We start from the raw sequence: 20,000 nt of genomic DNA on the forward strand, positions 1-20,000 counted from the left end.
AAAAGTTTTCTAAGTGTGAGAGTTTCTTCTGTATTGTTTTTTTGTTTTATAAGCTTCCATAAATACTATATCTTCTGAGGGGGGGGGGGGGGTATATTAGTTGTAAAGTTGTTTATATCATTTACATTCCATATTGCCTTACTGTATAGTGTATAGTGCAAATGATTTCTATCAAACCCTGACCATTCCTTTAATGTTATTCATATGAAAAATACACACAGACAATTTCAATCAATTAATTAATTTTTTCCTCCCTGGGGTGATCACTGAAGTCATGAGAGGGAAGAGATCACACAGCCATAAAAGAGGATTTAGCAGCATTCAATTTACTTGAAGTCGAGCTGCTTGGAGCTAGAATTGGTCATCTGCACTTTGTTCTGTCGGTAACCATGTCATCACATTTCATCACACTAGACTGAGCTTCCTAATGTGACTGTCTGTCCGGACGGGAAACGAATCTCCGAGGCTCTATTTGGTGAGAGATAACTGCTTAATAGTGGGAGCTTGAAGGGATCGTAAAATACAAACCCTGATCTGACAGGATGTGATTACACACACACACACACACAAAACACTCATTGACACAATGCTATCTCTAGCTCTCTACCTTAATCCTACTCATTAGAAGTGGCTTGCCCAAACCCAAACCCTTACCCTAAACCTACCCTTTGCCTAATTATAACCTGATCATTAAAACCAAGTATTGGCCCTCAAACAGGAAACTGGCCTCAGAAACTGAGGACTGGCCAAAATGTCCTCACTTTGCAAGACTGTCCTCAATCCGATGGTCTAAAACTCAAAACAGCCCTCACAAAGAAAGCTGTACAAGCGTGCGCACACACACACACACAGTACAGTGGCAGTGTGGTAATTCTATTGGAGTGGAGCTGAAGGGAGAGGAGCTGATGACATTACAGAGATGTTTAAGCGCTCAGCGGAGAGACACCAGCAAACCTCTCGCTCTCTCGCGCTCTCTCCTGCAGTAATGATGTTCCCCATGCTAACACTCAAACTCTAGCATTACACAGAGCCGCTGGTTGCTATAGATACTACAGCGATACCATGGTGAAGCTGGCAGCAATTGAGAGTGTATTGTGAGTGTGTGTGTGTGTGTGTGTGTGTGTGTGTGTGTGTGTACACTTTCGAGAGATACGGTTTAATCTGTAGATAGAGCGAAGCAAAGTATGATGGACAGCTGTATTAATATCTTACAAACAGAGAGAGAGAGAGACGAAAGAAACAGAGAATACTAAATAAGAACGCAAGATATATCCATACAATACATCACTATCATCAATATTAACATACTGTGAGCCTCTTTTTACTGACAATAAATATACATAAATATTTGAAATATATATATATATATATATATATATATATATATATATATATATATATATATATATATATATATATATATATATATATATATATATATATATATAAATAATTATACTTTTTCATTAAACTTATACTTTTAAAGTATAAGTTTATATATATATTTAGCATAGCATATATTAACTATGCAGCAAACCTTTTTAAATATTTTGATAATTTACTGAAAATAAATAAATGACTTTTTAAACTGTTTAACTGATTATTAATCGGTCAAAATTAGCTGATACAGTTTGCTGCATTCATGCACTCAGAAACCGGTGACTGCGAACGAATCAGCAGAGCTTGTACAAGCTTTTGTCATCGTTAAATCTTTCTCGGACGTTTCAAATTGCCGAAATTGGGTTGCGCATCTATCTGTGCATGATGATGTCCAATGCTATTGGCGAGCAGAGCTTCTCAGAATTGGGAATAATCAGAAAAGAGCCCCAGTCCTCAGTTGGGCAGGGAAGGTTAAGCATGCTGGCGCTTGAGTGTCGAATGCACTGGTTCTGTTCCTGTCAAAATTTCGTTCGTTTCCGGTTTTCGTTTTCGTTACTTGAACCGGTTCAGAGCCCTGCGTGTTCCTCTCCGTTCTAACGAGTGTCAGTGATGCACAGCGGCCTGCAGGATCCGGTCGGATGAGCGCTGACAAACATGACAGACGGCAGAGCATCCACATCAAACACTGCTGTGAGTGATGAGAGGGCATCTGCTGCTAATGAGACACACACTGACTTTCTCTGGGGTGTCAGTCTGTTGTCTCTGGCACCGACGTGTTTCCTCTCCGAAGCCAAAGACAACAACACAAACACGTTAACAAATCCTTCCAAATCACAGCGACACCAGCCAACCAATGAAACGAACACACTTTCACAGCTAAGCATAAAAGATACTGAAATCCACAAGAGGCACCAAGGCTGGGAAATGAAATGAATAACAAAAATAAACACAAATCTATCTATATCAATCTATATTAGTCAATAAATTATAACATTTAATTAAAAATCAAATATAGATTTTTAAATGTATTCATGCATGCATCAATATGCAGAAATCCTTTGCTATAAAACTAATACATGTTAGCATGCAGAGCCCTCCGAAATTCAAGCCACCACATGCTATCACTGTAAAAAGTTTCAGGTATGTATAAAAAAAAATATTTATAGAGACTTCAGCAAAATTATCACTTACAAAAAAAGATATAAAACATTTCAATCATTTAGAAAATATTAAATACATAAATGTTACGATAATTTAAAAAAATTCAATATTAAACAATATAAAGCCATAATTACCTAAAAAAGAAAAAAAATTGAGATTTTAAAGAAATTATGACTTAAAAACATTTTTTATTAAATAAAATTGTATTAAATGTATCAATTTTATGTAAATATTCAACAAAATATTTATTATATTATATTTATTAAACAAATATAAAATAATTTATTCATGCACCAATATGTAGCCATATTTACCAAATAAATAAATTGCATCATAGAGACTTTATGATAAAGCAAATGAATTGTTGCATCTTTTGATTCTTTAAAACAAAGTTTAGTTGCAAAAGGTTCAAACTGTCTAACCATTAAAACATCTGAAAATGCTCATATAACGTTCATAACACAACTCACATAACATACAAGTCACCAGGAAGAATTGTGGGTGACCTAAATGAACAAATAGAAATAAATTATAAATTCCAGAGAGAAAAAAAGTTGCTGGTTCGGGAAGAAACAGATGCATTGTGGGAAGGTTCATGCACTCAAACTGACCCTTTTTTAACTCTGTGCATAATGTGTTGATAAGTGGAAGATATTTAAACAAGGCTACACTTCTTGTAGATCTTTAGATGTTTTTGAACATAAAACCAAAAAAAGTTGAAAGTGGGTCAAAAAAAAAAAAAAAAAAAAAAAACATTTAGAGACTTTATAAATTATCCAGAGATCTGCATAAAAACAGACGAGACACTGCAAACTGACACCAATGAGCTGGAGGTGTGGTAATTTCATTACTACTCAGACAAACACGCACACAAAACATCAGGTCACTGCGAACACTAAACCGCCGCAGTGATGCGTTTCCTGTGTAAACGCTGGGATGAGAAGACCTCCGGCGTTAATGAGCTTAAACAGGAGGAGCAGAGCCAGATCAAACCACTCCTCATCCTCAGAGAAGAAGGGAAGGAAAGCCTTCACCACGCGGGGCAATGAGTGGGGATATACGGCCCTTATCAACGGCTTTCAGCTTCTAATTAACAGCTCAGAGACAGAAAAGCATCAGGACTCTCGCGCTTGACAACAGTCGTGGGTGGAGAGGAGACATGGTGAACGATCAATGAAATAAACCATCCAAACGGAAGAGAGAGAAATCTAGGCCTGTCAGAAGACAACCACGTCAAGTTTGGCTCGCGCTGTGCTTGCATCGCCCGGCTCACTAATGCAAATGAAATATTGATGCTTTCTGGACAGCCACTTCACCGCATTCCTCTCTAATGATGCTCTGGTTTATATTGTGGAGAACCGTATTGATCCAGAGAGAAATATTAAACATTGATTTGTGATTCGAAAGCTAGAAATTGTGAGCATTGACCCGTATGTCATGCCTCGGCAGAAAGAGAGCCGCACATCATTTCAAAGAACAGAATTATTGCTCCCATTAAATGGAAATATAAAGAGCTTATGAAGTCGAAAATGAGTTGAATTCTTCAGATCTAAGAATGACCTTTTACACAATACAGAGTGTCAGTTCTAAAAAAAAACAGATCACACAGAGAATTAGTGCGAGTAAATGTGTAAACATGAATTAGAAACATAAACTTGTGCTGACGTTGCTGATTTAAATTTGAAAATATTTAGATTTTTTTTTTGCATAATATGCAATCGTTAAATAATATTTGTATTATATAATAATACATTCTGGACATGCAGATTTAATTATGAAAATAAAATAAGAATATTTTTTTTTATAAAGAATAACAGTTAATTATAAAAATTATATAAGAATTTATTATAAATGTTACCAAAATTTATAATTTGTCATTTGCATACAGTCATTCTTATATTTGTTGATTTATTAGTTTAAATCAATTTATATTTAAAAAAATCTATCATTTATTGATGTGGAAAATAAATACTTAAAAATATATATACATGTAGTATTTATTATTATATTTGAATAATAATATATTTTGTTAAGATGCATATTTAATTGTTAAAATGCATTTATTTACTGAAAAGTATTTAAATATTTTTGTTTTTATTAATTACATTTATTTAAAATATCAATTTATGAATTAATTTACAGAGAGAGATATTTAATTAGTAACATTTACACACACACACACACACACACTTTTTTTGTGGGTGGGGGTGTACATTATCCACAAACATACACAAAAATAAGATAAATGTAATAAATGAAACCAGTATTTGTTGTGAGGCTGTGAGGATCACAACAAAGAGCATCGCTCCTTCAACATTAAACTACAGGGCACAATAAACTAGCACCAAATGATCAGACAAACTCAAAGCGGCTTGATCAAAGAGCTTCTTGAGACTTATTGAGATAATGAGTGATTTGTACATGTCTGTCTGTAGCAGGAACATGGTAATATTGATAAGAGCATAATTAGCAGGTTGTGCTGTGTGATTAATTTGCTAATTGCTGCATTGCGCTGCGCCTGAATGCAAAGGCCAGACACACACCGAACAAACGCGCTGAGTCTTCAATAACACACACACCTTACATAACCTTCCACTCTCGAGCCTGTTCAACAGATTCAACACAAACACAGGTTTAAATATAGCCTGGCTGACAATATGCATTTCAGTGCATTTATAATCTGAATTCATGTTTCGGAAAACGTTTTGCACAATCTGGTGCATGAAATCATCAAGAAAGCAATGCAATTCAAAGACAGACTTTATTTCTCAGGTTGAACGGCAGCTCTCTGGGTGGTGTCTGCAAAATAAACTCGTCACTGAGGATGCATCACATCCCTGAGATGTAGCTACTGAACAGGGTTTGTGGTGAAGAGTGTTAAGAGTCTCTCTCTATCTGTTCTTCTGAACACTATGACAGCAAGAGTCTTTCATTTCATTACCACTCAGAAACATATGGCTTTTGATTCTCTGGACACCAGGGATGGAAATTAGCACCCGCCACCAGCCAAATGCGGGTGTTTTTGTGTTGTGGCGGGTAAACTCACTTCACCTACCGGCCACCGTGGCGGGTAAATGAAAAAAGAATACTGTTTCACCCGGCCGGTGGACAAAAAGTTAATTCAAAGTGTAATATCATCCGAAGCAGCTCCGTGGACAAACGCGGTGTAAACTGGGCTCGAAACGCCGGCGGAGTGATATATTTGTTGGTTATTTACAGTACGTTTTATAGCACGCCCTCATGATATACAAGATCGCGTGAAGAGTTGATTTTGTTATCGCGCTCAAGTTTCCGCATACAGTCACGTCTCTGTCAGACCCCGCTAAGTTCATTTTCCTCCTGCATTCTGCAACATTTTAGATTATATGGACAGTTTGTGTTTATCTTATTGTTTTTAACGGCATAATAAGCAAACTAACAAACAGTATTATCGGTCACGTGTCTAATAACTGCTGTCCGGGGGATGCATTTTATTTCCAGTCTTCAAGTACTTTTTCAGAAGTTAGCTCTGTGGCTAGTAAGTCAACCCTCTACATTGCGAGTAAATCACTCTCATATGCGACTAAATCTTCTTTCTGGCTACTAAATGATATCTAATATTAGCCAATGGCTAATCAATTATCTGATTTTACTCATCAGTGTGTTAGTTGGAGTTGAAGTTTAGCACAGATATTTTCACTCGCGAACACTCTGACTCTCCGTCACACGATCTGTGCTTTTTTTCCTCAATAGATGCGCAACGCACCTGTATAATGAACTCAAGTGTTAAGGAGCACAAATCGCCGTCTCTTTCTCTCACACTCACATAGAGAAAGAAAGGGAGAGAGAGATGGGATTGACGAGCTACATTTAAACAATATTATTTGTTGTATTTTCCTTTCAAAATAACGGCGTTCCTATGGAAGACTTCAGCTTTTAAGAACAGCTGGGTTTTCCGGTAGTGGGTGGAGTTAATGCGTGAATGGCAATCTCATTGGCTGGCGCTCACCTGTTATCGTCCATGTTTTGATTTCAGCAAATCAGTTCGAGTGAACACACAAAACCTAATTAATATTCATGAATCCATTAGCTCATTAATCCTTAGTAATAGTGTGTTTTATAGCTTTTATTGGTATGAATCGTATTATTATTATCTTATCAGGAGTTTTGTAAGGGTTTTTTCCCCAATATTTGTTTTTTTTACGGAAACACTGAATGACCAAAAAAGCACCACCACCAGTCCACAAGTTTACTTCTAATTACTAAAGTTCTATTCTTAAATGATACTTGATTATTATAAAGCTTGACTGACTGGCGAGTAAACTAAAATTAAAATTAAATTCTATTAAATATTTAATTATTATTATTATTAATTACTAGCCAATGGCGATTCAATTGCCAAGGTGTCAGTAGAGGGTTATGTAGAAACAACATTGTATCTCTACACATGTTTGACAGCTCTGGCGTGACGAGACGCGTAAAAACGATGTATTAAAAACGCTGTGCGTTCGTTTGTCGATGGTGTACAAGTTTGCGAGCCGAGATTTCTTTCAGTGATACAGTGTTGAACAGGGGACTTTTCCCCACGTGTTCCCTCAACCACACACACAAAAAACACACACACAAAAAAAAATACACTTACACATACAAATACTTAAATACAACATTATTAATGCATACGAAAACAGTGCAGTGTACCATCTGGTTGGGCTACAGAGTTGAGAGAATGAGCTACTTCAGCAAGAGTCGGCTGTTTCAAAACCTAGTAAGCTGCCTAGATACGCAGCATTTTTGAGCATCACTGAAAGAGAAAATGTCAGTATTTCATTGAGACTTGAGATTAAATAAACTGCTTAAGTTTTGTAGATCTTGTAGTATTAATTTTCACATGCAGTTACACATTGTCGGTTAAAAACAAGAAAGTGGCTTGTAAAAACATTGAGTGGCTGGTAGATTTTGAAATCCACCAGACACAGTGGCCGTTAATTTCCATCCCTGCTGGACACCACAAGCAACTATTGAAAACTGAATATGAAAGAATACCCACTGGATGTTTTTATTATTATTATTATTATTATTATTATTATTATTATTATTATTATTATTATTATTATTATTATTATATTTTTTCTTTAAAAATTACTTTATGATGGAAAAAGTTTAAGTTATGTAAATAAAATGCTTCACTCAAAGAAATCACCCATTAACCACAGTTCACACATAAAGACCAGATCATCTAGCAAAATAAAAATGTACATTTTAACCATTTTAAAAATTATGTTATATAATTTTTGTTATTATATATTTTTTATACAAACAAGCATTTAAGGCATTTAAGGTCATGCCAAATTGTGAATGTTGTGCATCTTGCTGTAGTTTATATATGTGTGTGTATTTCTGTATGTATGTATTTATTTATAATATTAAGAATTATATTATTCTATTTAACATTTGATTCTTCTTCTACCTTATAATAATAATAATAATAATACATTATTACTATTATTATTATTGAGGAGGAAGAAAATATTTTAATTTTTTTATTAAACATGTATCATTAACAACATGTATCATTTTTCATAATGCCGTGATTTACCAACAATGGATAATGCACATAATTTAATAAGTAAATAAAAAAACTGATAAAATAATAATTATAATAATAATAATAATAATAATAATAAGTATTATTATTATTATTACTGAAAGTGAATAGAAAATTAATAAAAACTATTTAATTTATACAACATTTATCATGTTTTTCATAATCAGTTTGTATCTAAAATCTAGCAACAATGGATAATGCACACACAAAATAAGTAAATATTGTGCAAAAGGTAGTTACTGTATAATAAACTCTGCATCATGTCACAGATGTATCAACATTACATCAACCATGAGCCAGCATCAGCTCCGGGTAGACTTGTCAAGTTTTGGAAAACTCATGATAGTTGAGCACTATTTTCCAAGTCCTTTGAAAATGGTTTATTCAATCATGTTTCATAACTACAAACATAAAGAGCAAATCAGATCCAGCGTACAAGTCTGTTAGGTCCTTCAAGAGATGGAAGTTTGTTCAGTCAGCTAGAGGGAAATAATCCCTCTCTCTTTCACCCTCATCTCTCCATCTCTCTCTCTAACCGTGGAGTGTAATGTGACTGATCTGTGTGGAGCTGCTGGGTTATCTGTGGCACATAAGACGGACGCTCCAGAGGATAAATCCCACAATGCAACACCCGCAGAGATCGAACACATACACACTCAGCCAGCAACATCTACAGGAGAGAGAAGCATTGTGAAATACATCGCAGATCATGAAGCTTCTCATCTGTTGAACCTGAAGATCTTAATTCACTGCTTTACATCAAACAGCAGGTTAAAAACTCAACTGTGCCACCAATACCTTGCTTTAACCTGGTAAATGAGAAGATTAGAAGGAAAAACGCTTGAGAAGTGCTGTTTGCTGTAAAGCACAAAGCTTACAAGTTAGAAGACCGTACTATGGCGCACAGTTTTTTCTTTCATTTGTAAATTATTTTATTTTATTTACTACTAAAAAATCAAAAGCAAATTTTAAAATATATTTTTGTGCCAAGAAAATTAAGACTAAATTTTAGAAACTTTCCATAAAAAGGTATAACAGTAATACAATAATAATAATAATAATAATAATAATAATAATTATTATTATTATTATTATTATTATTATTATATTTATTATTATTATAAATAATAATAATAATAATAATAATAATAATAATAATAATAATAATAATAATAATAATAACAATAATCAACTTTTTGGTCTAAAATAGGCTTAATTTTCTTTATGCACTATACATATTTATGTTAAATTTAAGAGATTCTTTTTTTTTTGAAAATGAATAATAATAGTAACTTAACGAATAATTATAATAATAATAATAAATGACAATAACATGTCTTTATGGTCTAAAATCAGCTTGAAATATATACATTCTTTGAAATGAGAATGTATTTTATTTTATTAAGTCAGCATAACCTAGTCTAATAAGCATTATCTCTATTTACTTGTTAATACACATTCTTGCTCTTACTGTCACATCTCATTAAAAAAGTTCATATTAAATAATAGTCCAACATCAGTTTGGGTGTGTGCCTGTACAGTGCTAGCGTTCTGAATCTGTCTTTGTTTTGTGTCTGTGCTGCAGCGTGGAGCTGGACTTTAAACTGCAGGAAGATAAGCTCCAGCCTCTGATGAGGAGACTGTGTCCCGCCGAGGAGTCCCCGTTCCCCCCTCTGACATACCCTCAGGAGACTATCAGCTCCACGCCCAAACGCAAGTCCAAAGTGGAGGCCAAGAAACACGCGCGCTGGAAACTCTGGTTTCTGTGACCGCTGGATTCCACACAACTGACCATCGTATTTTCAGCACAGGAGCATCTGTTCACTGGATCTATTGTTTGATCAAGACATTTCAGGAAAATCAGATTGCTTTTTTTTTTTTTTTTTTTCCTTTTGGTACTTTATGGATGCGAGTACTGAACTACAGAAATTTTGGAAATATCGCAGCTAATATGAATAAAAAATATATATATTTAACAGAATATTGAAATTTTCTCTTGGAAAAAAGGAAGTGCAGAGTGTGAAGTTATTTTAAACAGAATCAATAAAAAAAATCTTGCTTTACAATAACTTTTTAATTAATTTATTTATTAATTTATTTTATTTTTTGTGGAGGGAGATGCAAGCTTTTCCTTTCAGTCTTCTCTTCTTCATGGAAATCACAGCATTAAACAGAAGCACAACTCTTCAGATGCACTGGATGATGTTTCTCACAGAGGACTTCACGGATCTTACCGGATATCGAGAATGGACATTTTACCAGAGGATGTAATTACTCGCAGAAGTCACAACAAACACATTACATGGGATTTATATGGAAATAATCTTACAAGCCTCTGTGAATTCATATAAACTTTCATATACTATTATTACCAGGAAAAAAAGAAGGAAAAAGGTATTACTTATTTTTCTAGATTCGTAATAATCACATTTAAAGATTTTCTAGATGCACTATATATGTATAAACTTCTCTCACTTATTGGATTATTGAAACTATAAGAAGCATTTTCAACTCAAAATTACTTCAAATTTCAAATAATCTTCTTCTATAGAGTATATTAGTCCTGCTCACTTATTCAGCAGCGTTGGTTCTGGAAGTATTTCTTCCAATCATTTTTCCCATAAGGACTCTTTTCTTCATTTTTCTTTTTTTTTTTAAGTATTTGTTAAAGTGTTGTAAGCCATGAACCAAGTATATGAAAATGAGACAACAAGACAAAGGTACAAGACTGTGTACTTAACAGCTTTAGTGAGAGAAAAAAAAACTACAATCCCATGAACCACTGCAAACGATATAATCAAAGTAAAAACAGCGGAGAAATATAAAACTATCCATTTAAAGTTGATTGAATAAACAAAAACAATATATTTTAAGTTCAATGCTCGTTTGATGCTATATGCTCACTGCAAGTTTCTGATAAGTGGAATTTTCTATACAGGATCATGGGAAATGTAGTTTTTCACCAGGGATTTAATACTGTAAATTGAAATAATACGACCTGAAGATTTCAACAAAAGCATGTATCAAAGATCCACAAACCTTTGCCCTCACAGTAGGTCTGTCTTTAATAATTAACTGTTAAAAATCAATTTCCCTATGGAGAAAATGAACTGCATTTTTACTTCTGGAACCTGACTGTTGCACTCTATTACAACTACAGGAATAACCATGGGAACAGCAGTTAACGTTCACCTTTCTGTGACAGGAAGTCATGTGATGCAGTCATCATTAATCTCCGCTCACACAAGACTATGAAGAACTCTGATCTGCAATATAGAAAAAAAAAAATGTTTGGCCAATACAGGATTTCAATGTCTCAGATTGAGCTGTTGGTGCAATATAAAATAGCGAGCTGTTACAGGAAGGTAGATTACATTTATATTTTATTGTTTTCCATTTATTTTGAATGTATTTTTACAGAATCCCTAGTGTGTGACATCACATCCTGTCTGTGACCACACTCTCCACACCTGCACTGAACACTAAACATTGTTCCTGTTGTGAAAATGGTGAGAGGCACATCAGAGCAAATTAGATAACCTGAAGCGTATTTGTGCTTCACAGGTCTGAGAGAGTAATGAGAGCATTGTCCAGAACAAAGAAATGTAGTCACAGGTGAAGAAAAACACATTCAGGAGAAATAGAGATGATCGATCGTATGAAGAAAATGAAGTGAAAAATAGAAATGAAATGGCTTTCAGAACCTATTTTTTAATGACATTATTATTTTTATAACAATTAAACAGATCTTCTCCCAGAATTCTCATTACCTTAATACACTCATGTTGTATTAATAATAATAGACAGACATATTAATGTTTAGTTTCTATATATATATATTGATTAATTAGATGCACATTTAATCATTATTAATAATTATGAATATTATATTATTAATATATTATTAATAGTAACTTATTAATCATATTATTTTTTATTATAATTATATATATATATATATATATATATATATATATATATATATATATATATTATATAACAGAAAAGTAATTTATATGCATTATCGTAATGAGTATTGTAGGGGAAAATATGCTTAATTGTAAAATAAATGTCAGTAGAAAAATTCTTGGACATTATAAAAAAACTTTTCCTTAAACTTAAGTTATTTCTTTTTTAACCTTGATTTTAGGGAAAACAATACATTTCTTAGTCATTCAAATTTACTCATATGTCCAAATACGGAGAGAAAAGAAGAAAAAAGGATGAAAATGAGAATCCCACGTCAAGCACTGCTATGCTTCAATATCTCTCTACAGGAAGAAAACGCCTCGTACTTTCCTGACAACACACAGGACACAAACACACTGCATTCTGACAAACACATTTCTACATCAGAATGGAGTCGCTGTGATTTTACCACTGCACCCAAAGAAGCCAAACGCACATCTCGGCTACATTAACGAGTTGTTCGGTCTGGTTCTGTAAGCACGACCTGGATTAAATGAATAATCAAGTTTCCCTACCAGCGAGTGAAATGCAGTGTGTACAGTGTGTACAGAACCAGAGCAAAAACCATACTGGAAAGATGAAAGGACATTTAAGTGATCAAAATATCTAGCAAAACCGGGTTAAAGTCATCTACAACTATACTGATTTCAGCACGCTGAATGACATCACAAGAGCATAGCATTCTGGGAATGTGACAGCAGAGGCCAAAACAGCATGCCATCTGCAGATATGTGCCAAAATCTTTTAAAAAGGGCAAAATAATCCACTTGAATGACACTGAATTCACTCTCCATTTTGGAAACTTCAGAAACACAATTCAAGCTCCTCTCGAAAACACAGCAGTTGTGATTCAACAGCTCTACTGTAGCCTATGATTAGATGTTTTCTGTTCGTTAAAAAAGTGCAATTGATTTATTATGTGCAATATTGTGTATTTTATACAGTTTTTAAAACTATTTACTATACAAAATAAAACTTGAAAAAACACAAAGAGTGGCTCTGAGTCTGTATGATGCTTCAGCGCATCATTGTGTAATGTCGCATTTCACTGGAAATGTGGTTTTTGATCTCAGGGACCCCACTGTTGCATTGTAGATGCTAATTGCTGGAATGTAATTATGTGAGAAAAGTAGCTTTAGATTCTAAAAGAAGTGAGATCTGTACCCCGTCAAGTTCACCATTCATCCAGCCAGAATACACTGAATAATAAACCCACTGCAGCGATCCAGCAGCAGGGAGAAAAGACAAAAAAATATATATATATACACATATATATATAAACATACATATATAAATATATAAGCAATATAAGCAATATATAAGCAATAAAAATTAAAATGGAATGGGGAAAAAAGTGCATGTGGACATAGATTTTATTAGATAAAATACAATATTATATAAAAATAATAATTAAAATTTATATATATATATATATATATATATATATATATATATATATATATGAACAGGTGATTAATAGTTAACTAAAGATAAATAAATTATTTTATTTACTACACTATGAACAGAAAAACAGAAGCCATTAAGACAATGGTCTAATTGAGCATCCTCAAATTAAAATCTGATCAAATCAAAGCAAAAAGAAAGCCATGTTGGAGCAAATATATTATACTTATTAAAACACAGCTCTACGACACGTTAAAGCAGATGAAAAGCTGCATTAAGCATGTTTTTTCTTTTCTTTTTTTTTCATTAGATAATGTTCCTTTTCGTAAGGATCCTTAATGTGTTTCTCTCCCTCACTTTCATTCCCAGAAGCAAAGCAAAGGAGACAGAGTTATTAAAATTCTCCAGGTCACAATGAAGGAGTGTGTGCACGTTTCCATGTTTATTAAGCAGGGAATTCCCATGCATGCTAGCAGCGGAAACCGTTTGGTATTTCCCATGCGAGAGAGTTTGGAAAAACTAATCTGAAAAGCACTTAGAGGAGGACAGTCAGCAAAAACCTACAGATAGAATAAATCAATCTGAAGAACCTCTCTATCATCACAAATGTATATTTAATGCAATGAGAATGTGGTGAGAATGTAAATCTAGGAGGGTTTTGCTGCACTGATGCTGCAGACCGCACCTGCCGTCAGTCCTGCAGTGTCAATCAAACTGAGCAGCCAATCAAAAGCCTGCATCCTTTGCCTGAACCCTCCTACTGCAGAGGAATGGGAGGAGCTAAATACTCAAGCACAGATCCAGACAATGAGTGGAAAACCCTCCTGAATGCCATAGATGAGATTTATAAAGCTCTTGAATACAACACAAGCAGAGAAAAGACTAAAACACTAACATCAGATAATAAAACTGGATGTCATCTGATCATGCAATACTCACTATATATACAAAACGTGATGCTATAGAGGGTTTTTTAGCATATTGTTATGCACATAACGTGTTCTAGATGGTTAAACAAGGCATTGCTAAGTAGATGCTAATGTATACTAGTTGAAAAATGTCAAAATAGCTCCCTTAGGTCTCAAAGATACTCTGTAATTGGGACTCTCCATGGGATCTTTAGACTCTTTTTTCACTGTCAAAGAGTAAGTCTCTCCTCAACTACTGCATGATGAGATGTGCCATTCACAGTCGACAATCAAGAGACATCTGTAGGATTCAGACTTTTTGAAGTTTAAGAATACTCCACTTTTTTTACTGTAAGTGCACATCTGCATGCAAGACGCATGTGTGTGTGTGTGCTGCTGATCAGTCTCATTTAAATTCTACACTCACATCCAGCAAAACCACAGAGAAAAGTTGATGTATAAATCTGAATCCAAGCAACAGAGCCCTGAGCCCACAGAGAGCAAACACACACACACACACACACACACACACACACTCTCTCTCTCTCTCTCTCTCTCTCTCTCTCTCTCTAAATGTATTATCAATCTACACAATTCAACCAAATCTGCAGAACATGCATTCTTAAACATGCTAATACATTAAAGACATACATGTAGCTTCAGTCACAAGCATATAATAATTATGAAACCTTCAAAAAATGACAGACAGCATTAAAAAATGACATGTTTGTATAATTAAAAAGCAGGTCTGGGATTTTTGAGTCTTTGGCGATGCTGTAAAAGGGCATAAACTGAAGGGCTTTTTTCATGATTTGTCACGCAACATTTATATCCAATTAGATCCAAAATGTTGAAGTTAAACAATTTTAAATCAAAAATTAATATATTAAATATGCAAGAATATTTAACTGCCATTATGCATCAATTTAACAAATGCATACTAAATATAACAAATGCATAATTTTTTAAAAATTAAAAAAATCTTTCATGCAAACAACAGAGGAGCTAGCAATGCCAAGATCATGAGTTTGATTCTCAGGGAATCCATAAGCTGAAAATGTGTAGCCAGTTAGATTCAAAATGATTGATTTTAATTTAATCAAGAGCTTTTTAGCACTGCTTTTCAGCAAATGAACAAGTATAGTTATTTATCATTGTAATGCATAAAATGCACACCAAACATAAATACTAAATAAGCTTAAATAGTAATGGAGGGTCCCAGCAACACCAAGTCACATGTTTAATGAAATGAAATCAAAATTAAAATGAAATTAAATGAAAATGTTTGGATAAAAGCATCTGCCAAAATGCATAATGTGAAAGTAATAAACACACCTACATACAAATGACATAAATCATGTAAAGACTTATGAAAACATTTACTGATGATGTAAAAGAATCTAATATTTGATTCAAAGAAACTGAATTGATTCACAGAAGTGACATTAAAATGTCTTAATTCTCTCATACTCACAAGTCAGAATAGTGGCGTAGCAAGTCGGTCCCGATGCAAAAAAATAAAAAATACGGGCCCCCTTAACCCCTTAAAAACCACTGTGTTTTCTTTTTCTTTTTTTTTGGCGCGACAATGCGTAATGTAAATAAATGATGGCGTAGTAGTCAACGGCAGCCGCGGAGTGCTAAAAACAAGAAACAAGAAATGACGGAGAAATTAGACATTACGGGGAAATAAGAAATTACTACACACGATATGCATAAAAAATATATTTATTGCGGCCACAAATTAAAATTAAATTGAAAAATAACTATTGTATTAAAAGCTGGGGCAGGCCCCCTATTGGCCCAGGTCCATTTGCACGTGCATACCCTGCATGCCCAGACGCTACGCCACTGAGTCAGAATGAAACTAGTTTAATTGCAGTCTAATATGCAGTATCATGAATGTTGGATATTTCACCCAGCCCTCTTCCCAGCAGATGTGCTCAGCTTGGCACACGACAGCACCACATAAGACAGAGGGATTTACTGCGAAGGTCAGCAAAGAGTATATGTACCCTGAGAGCGATGAATGGCCATTATATGACAATTATATGACGTCAAAACAGTTCCACAAAGAGCAACGTGCAGAAAAATGAAGCGCAAAGGGAAAACAGCATCGCAAGCTCAAACTAGACTGACACGCAAAATAAAAGCAGCGTTGCAAATAATTTAATAGATATGACCATGGAAAATATGTATTGCAAAATCATTGCTTTCGCACGGTTTCATTTGTTTTGCAATTCTTTAGTTTTGTTTGCAAAACAATTTTTTTTTCTCCCAATACTTTTTCTTTTGCAAAATTATTTTCCTCAATACTTAAATTTTTGTTTGCAAAACTATTTTCTTTTGCAAAACATATTTTTTTTTATTTTTGCGTATATATATGGCATTATATAGACTCCATAGACTCCACTATTAGACCTGATCATCTGGAGTTTAGAGAACTTTCAACATAAGCTCAGTAGAAAGAAGATGCATAAATCAGAGGTTAGTTCTATAGTAACACCGCAGCGCAGAGCGCCCACAGACCTGCTTAGAGGAGAGAGAATGATGGCGGGGTAATAACAGGGAAAGCAAGGAAAGTACTTCAGCGGCACGCCTGTGATCAAGCGTCAATCACTTGAGACATTCACACATATGGACGTAAACGTGCTGGTGAAATGCTGCCAATTCTGCTCCAGCAATCTGATGATTTACGGACTGGACTGTAACATCAGTGGAAAGTCATCAGTTTTTATTTTGCAAAATTAATATATATATATATATATATATATATATATATATATATATATATATATATATATATATATATATATTTATATGCACACACATACATACACACTGTATATGCATTTAGCAGACGCTTTTATCCAAAGTGACTTACAGTGCATTCAGGCTATCAATTTTTACCTGTCATGTGTTTCCAGCGAATCGAACCCCCAATGCTCAACCACTTGAGCTACAGGAACACTGTACAAGAAACAAGAAATATATATATATATAGGCTCCGATACCGGCATTTTCTGCAGATCGTTTATTGGTTTAGACGAGACCGATCCAAATCTCATATTGTGCGTATACTATTCTGTGTTCTTGTTTAGCCCCACGAAAGGCACAACAACATTATAAAGCTATTTTGTGCACTATATTTCAAGTGTTGTGAAGCTGTTCCATAGTTCAATGTGAGCTACAGGTTAATATTTAAGTCATTAAATTCAAATTCACCTAAACTCCTTTCCATTGCGGTGGTCTGTCATCCTCCATTCAGCAATCAAACGGTGTATTGCGTTCGTTCCTACAGTCAAAACGTTGAAACTCTCTTCAAGAGTGCACAGTAACTGAGGTTTAAAACTTTTCAAAGAAAAGGCTTATTAAACTAACACACACATTTAATACACTACGTATAAATATCCCTCCCCTTTGTACTAGTGACGTCTGGTTCATGAACGAATCATTCAATTTAACCGGCTCTTCTTAGTGAACCGGCTGAACCAGTTCACCAAATCGGACTGAATCGTTTGAAACGTTTCGCATCTCCAGTAAGCATTAAATCAACAAATTACTTAAGTCATTAACGTTTTTAACGTGGCTGAAGGCTTAGACATGAGTCTAAACAAACCAATATCCCGGAGTAATTAATTTACTCAAACATTACACTGACTGAACAGCTGTGAAGAGAGAACTGAAGATGAACACGAGGAGAGCAGCATGTGTGTTGTACTAACTTTTCTATGTGGACTTGGAGAGCTGCGCAGCAGTGCTATCTTTAATTCAAATTAAGTTGTCTATATGTAGTACATTGTGTTTAACACACAAAAGAATGACGATCAGGTCAACTCGGATCGGATCGGATCAGTTCTGAAATTTTTTTATCGTTGCATCCCTACTTATAATACGCATTTATTTTATTCCTCATTAACTATACTTGCATAAAGGGTTTGGAGTGAAATGAAGACTAGTTAAACATTTTTGGTGCACTATTCCTTTAAACACACAAACAAAGACAAACAGAGGGAAGGGAAAAAAGATATTTAGCATGCACATGAAGAGATAGGACAGCCACTATCAGCATCTCTGCACTGGCGACAGCCTGAAGCTCTCCAACTAAACCATCGCCTAACACCTGATCTCAGATCAGCTCGGACAGGATGAAGATGAACAACAGCAAACAAAAGCAAAGTGTGTAAACGCAGTGCCAAAATATGCTGCACATTCCCACCACCTGCTCAAAATCAAACCAGAAGTGACCAAAACACTGAGAAATATTTACACCACACACAACTGCACTGGCTGAATCAATGATGTGAGTTTGGAGTTCTTGGGGAAACCTGTTTGAAAACAGACATTATTTGCAGAAACTACACACTTTAATGAGTTATTTTTCTGTCCAGACCACAAAAACTACAAGGATTTGAGTTGGATATGCCAACAGTTTTTATTTTTACTGCCTGACTGAACAAAGCCTGGCTGTGAGTGTGTGTTTGTGAAGCCATCTGATGATTGCAGACAGCAGCCCGATCGCACTGCTGTGGTAGAACACACTGTTACTAACCATAGACACAAGAAACCTGAAAACATAGCACATCCCAGAGGAACAGCCCTGTGACAGAGAGAAACGCTTACTATGAGAGGAGAGTCTCGGCCCATGGAGATCACCGTCCTGTTTACCGTCCTGAGCAGCTTCTCCATGATGATCTGAACGTGCCACTGCGTCGGGCCCTAAAACCACCACAGATAAATCATTTATCTACACAAAACAAACAGTGACGGTTTCAAGTAGTAATTCACAGTTTCTCTGGAATTGCAATATAATATATGATATCAAATCAAGGTGCATGAATGACAATCTAAACCTCGCTGATAGAGATATGAGCGACTGAAATCAGTAGTTAAAATACATGGTATCTATTTAACAAACAACCATCACAATGCCAGTGGAAAATGTCAATCAAAAGTTTATCTTGGATTATCTAGGATAGAAATAATGCCTCATCCACATTATTAGGGATATATTAATTTATTAATACTTTATAAATACTTTTATAAATTAATGAAAAGAATCAAATCAATCAATCAATCAAAACATCAAATGAATAAACAATCACTGAAACAAACGAATGAACGAACGAAAGAAACTACATGGTCAGTATGAAATATATATGGCCAGTAAATCATGTTTTCTATTCAAAATTGATTAATGCTGATCATAAAATATACTTTTTCATATTTTAAATATCTTTTGAATACTGATTCTAATAACGGAGTTGAAGTTAGTGCTGCGGAGAATCAGTGTGATCACGGTCTGACGCTGCTGGATTTGTGTTTACTAGTCAAGGACAGACATACTGAATTAGTTAGCACAGTAAACAGATTTCTTCAAATTTCGCTGGTGTAAAAGCAAACTGCAACAGACCCATGGCTGCGAGCTGTCTGTCTGTGTGTGTGTGTGTTTGTTAGAGGGAATCCTGATACACTCACAGCAGATCGTCAATTATTAAAGGTCCTCCTCAAAGGATGCTGCTGATCTCCAACCAGAGATGAGCATGAGAGAAAAAGAGCTCTGCGCTTGACTGTGAAGTGTGTGTTAGGCAACA

The 20,000-nt window shown here is 34.6% G+C and overlaps 2 protein-coding genes across 3 annotated transcripts in view; one reads left to right on the plus strand and one right to left on the minus strand.

The window, feature by feature from the left end:
- Positions 1-9,894, plus strand: part of LOC132122484 (inhibitory synaptic factor 2A) — a 42,272-nt gene extending 32,378 nt beyond the window's left edge. The window contains exon 4 of the mRNA XM_059532818.1: positions 9,711-9,894. Within this exon, the coding sequence (XP_059388801.1) occupies positions 9,711-9,894 (184 nt within the window). The remainder of the gene's footprint in view (positions 1-9,710) is intronic.
- The window catches only part of dock1 (dedicator of cytokinesis 1), a 251,029-nt gene that overhangs the window by 135,809 nt on the left and 95,220 nt on the right, over positions 1-20,000 (minus strand). For both annotated transcript variants that reach the window (XM_059532816.1, XM_059532817.1), the window contains exon 27: positions 19,030-19,125. In XM_059532816.1, the coding sequence (XP_059388799.1) occupies positions 19,030-19,125 (96 nt within the window). The remainder of the gene's footprint in view (positions 1-19,029; positions 19,126-20,000) is intronic.

The sequence above is a fragment of the Carassius carassius genome, chromosome 40, assembly GCF_963082965.1.
Source record: "Carassius carassius chromosome 40, fCarCar2.1, whole genome shotgun sequence".
Lineage (NCBI taxonomy): Eukaryota > Metazoa > Chordata > Actinopteri > Cypriniformes > Cyprinidae > Carassius > Carassius carassius.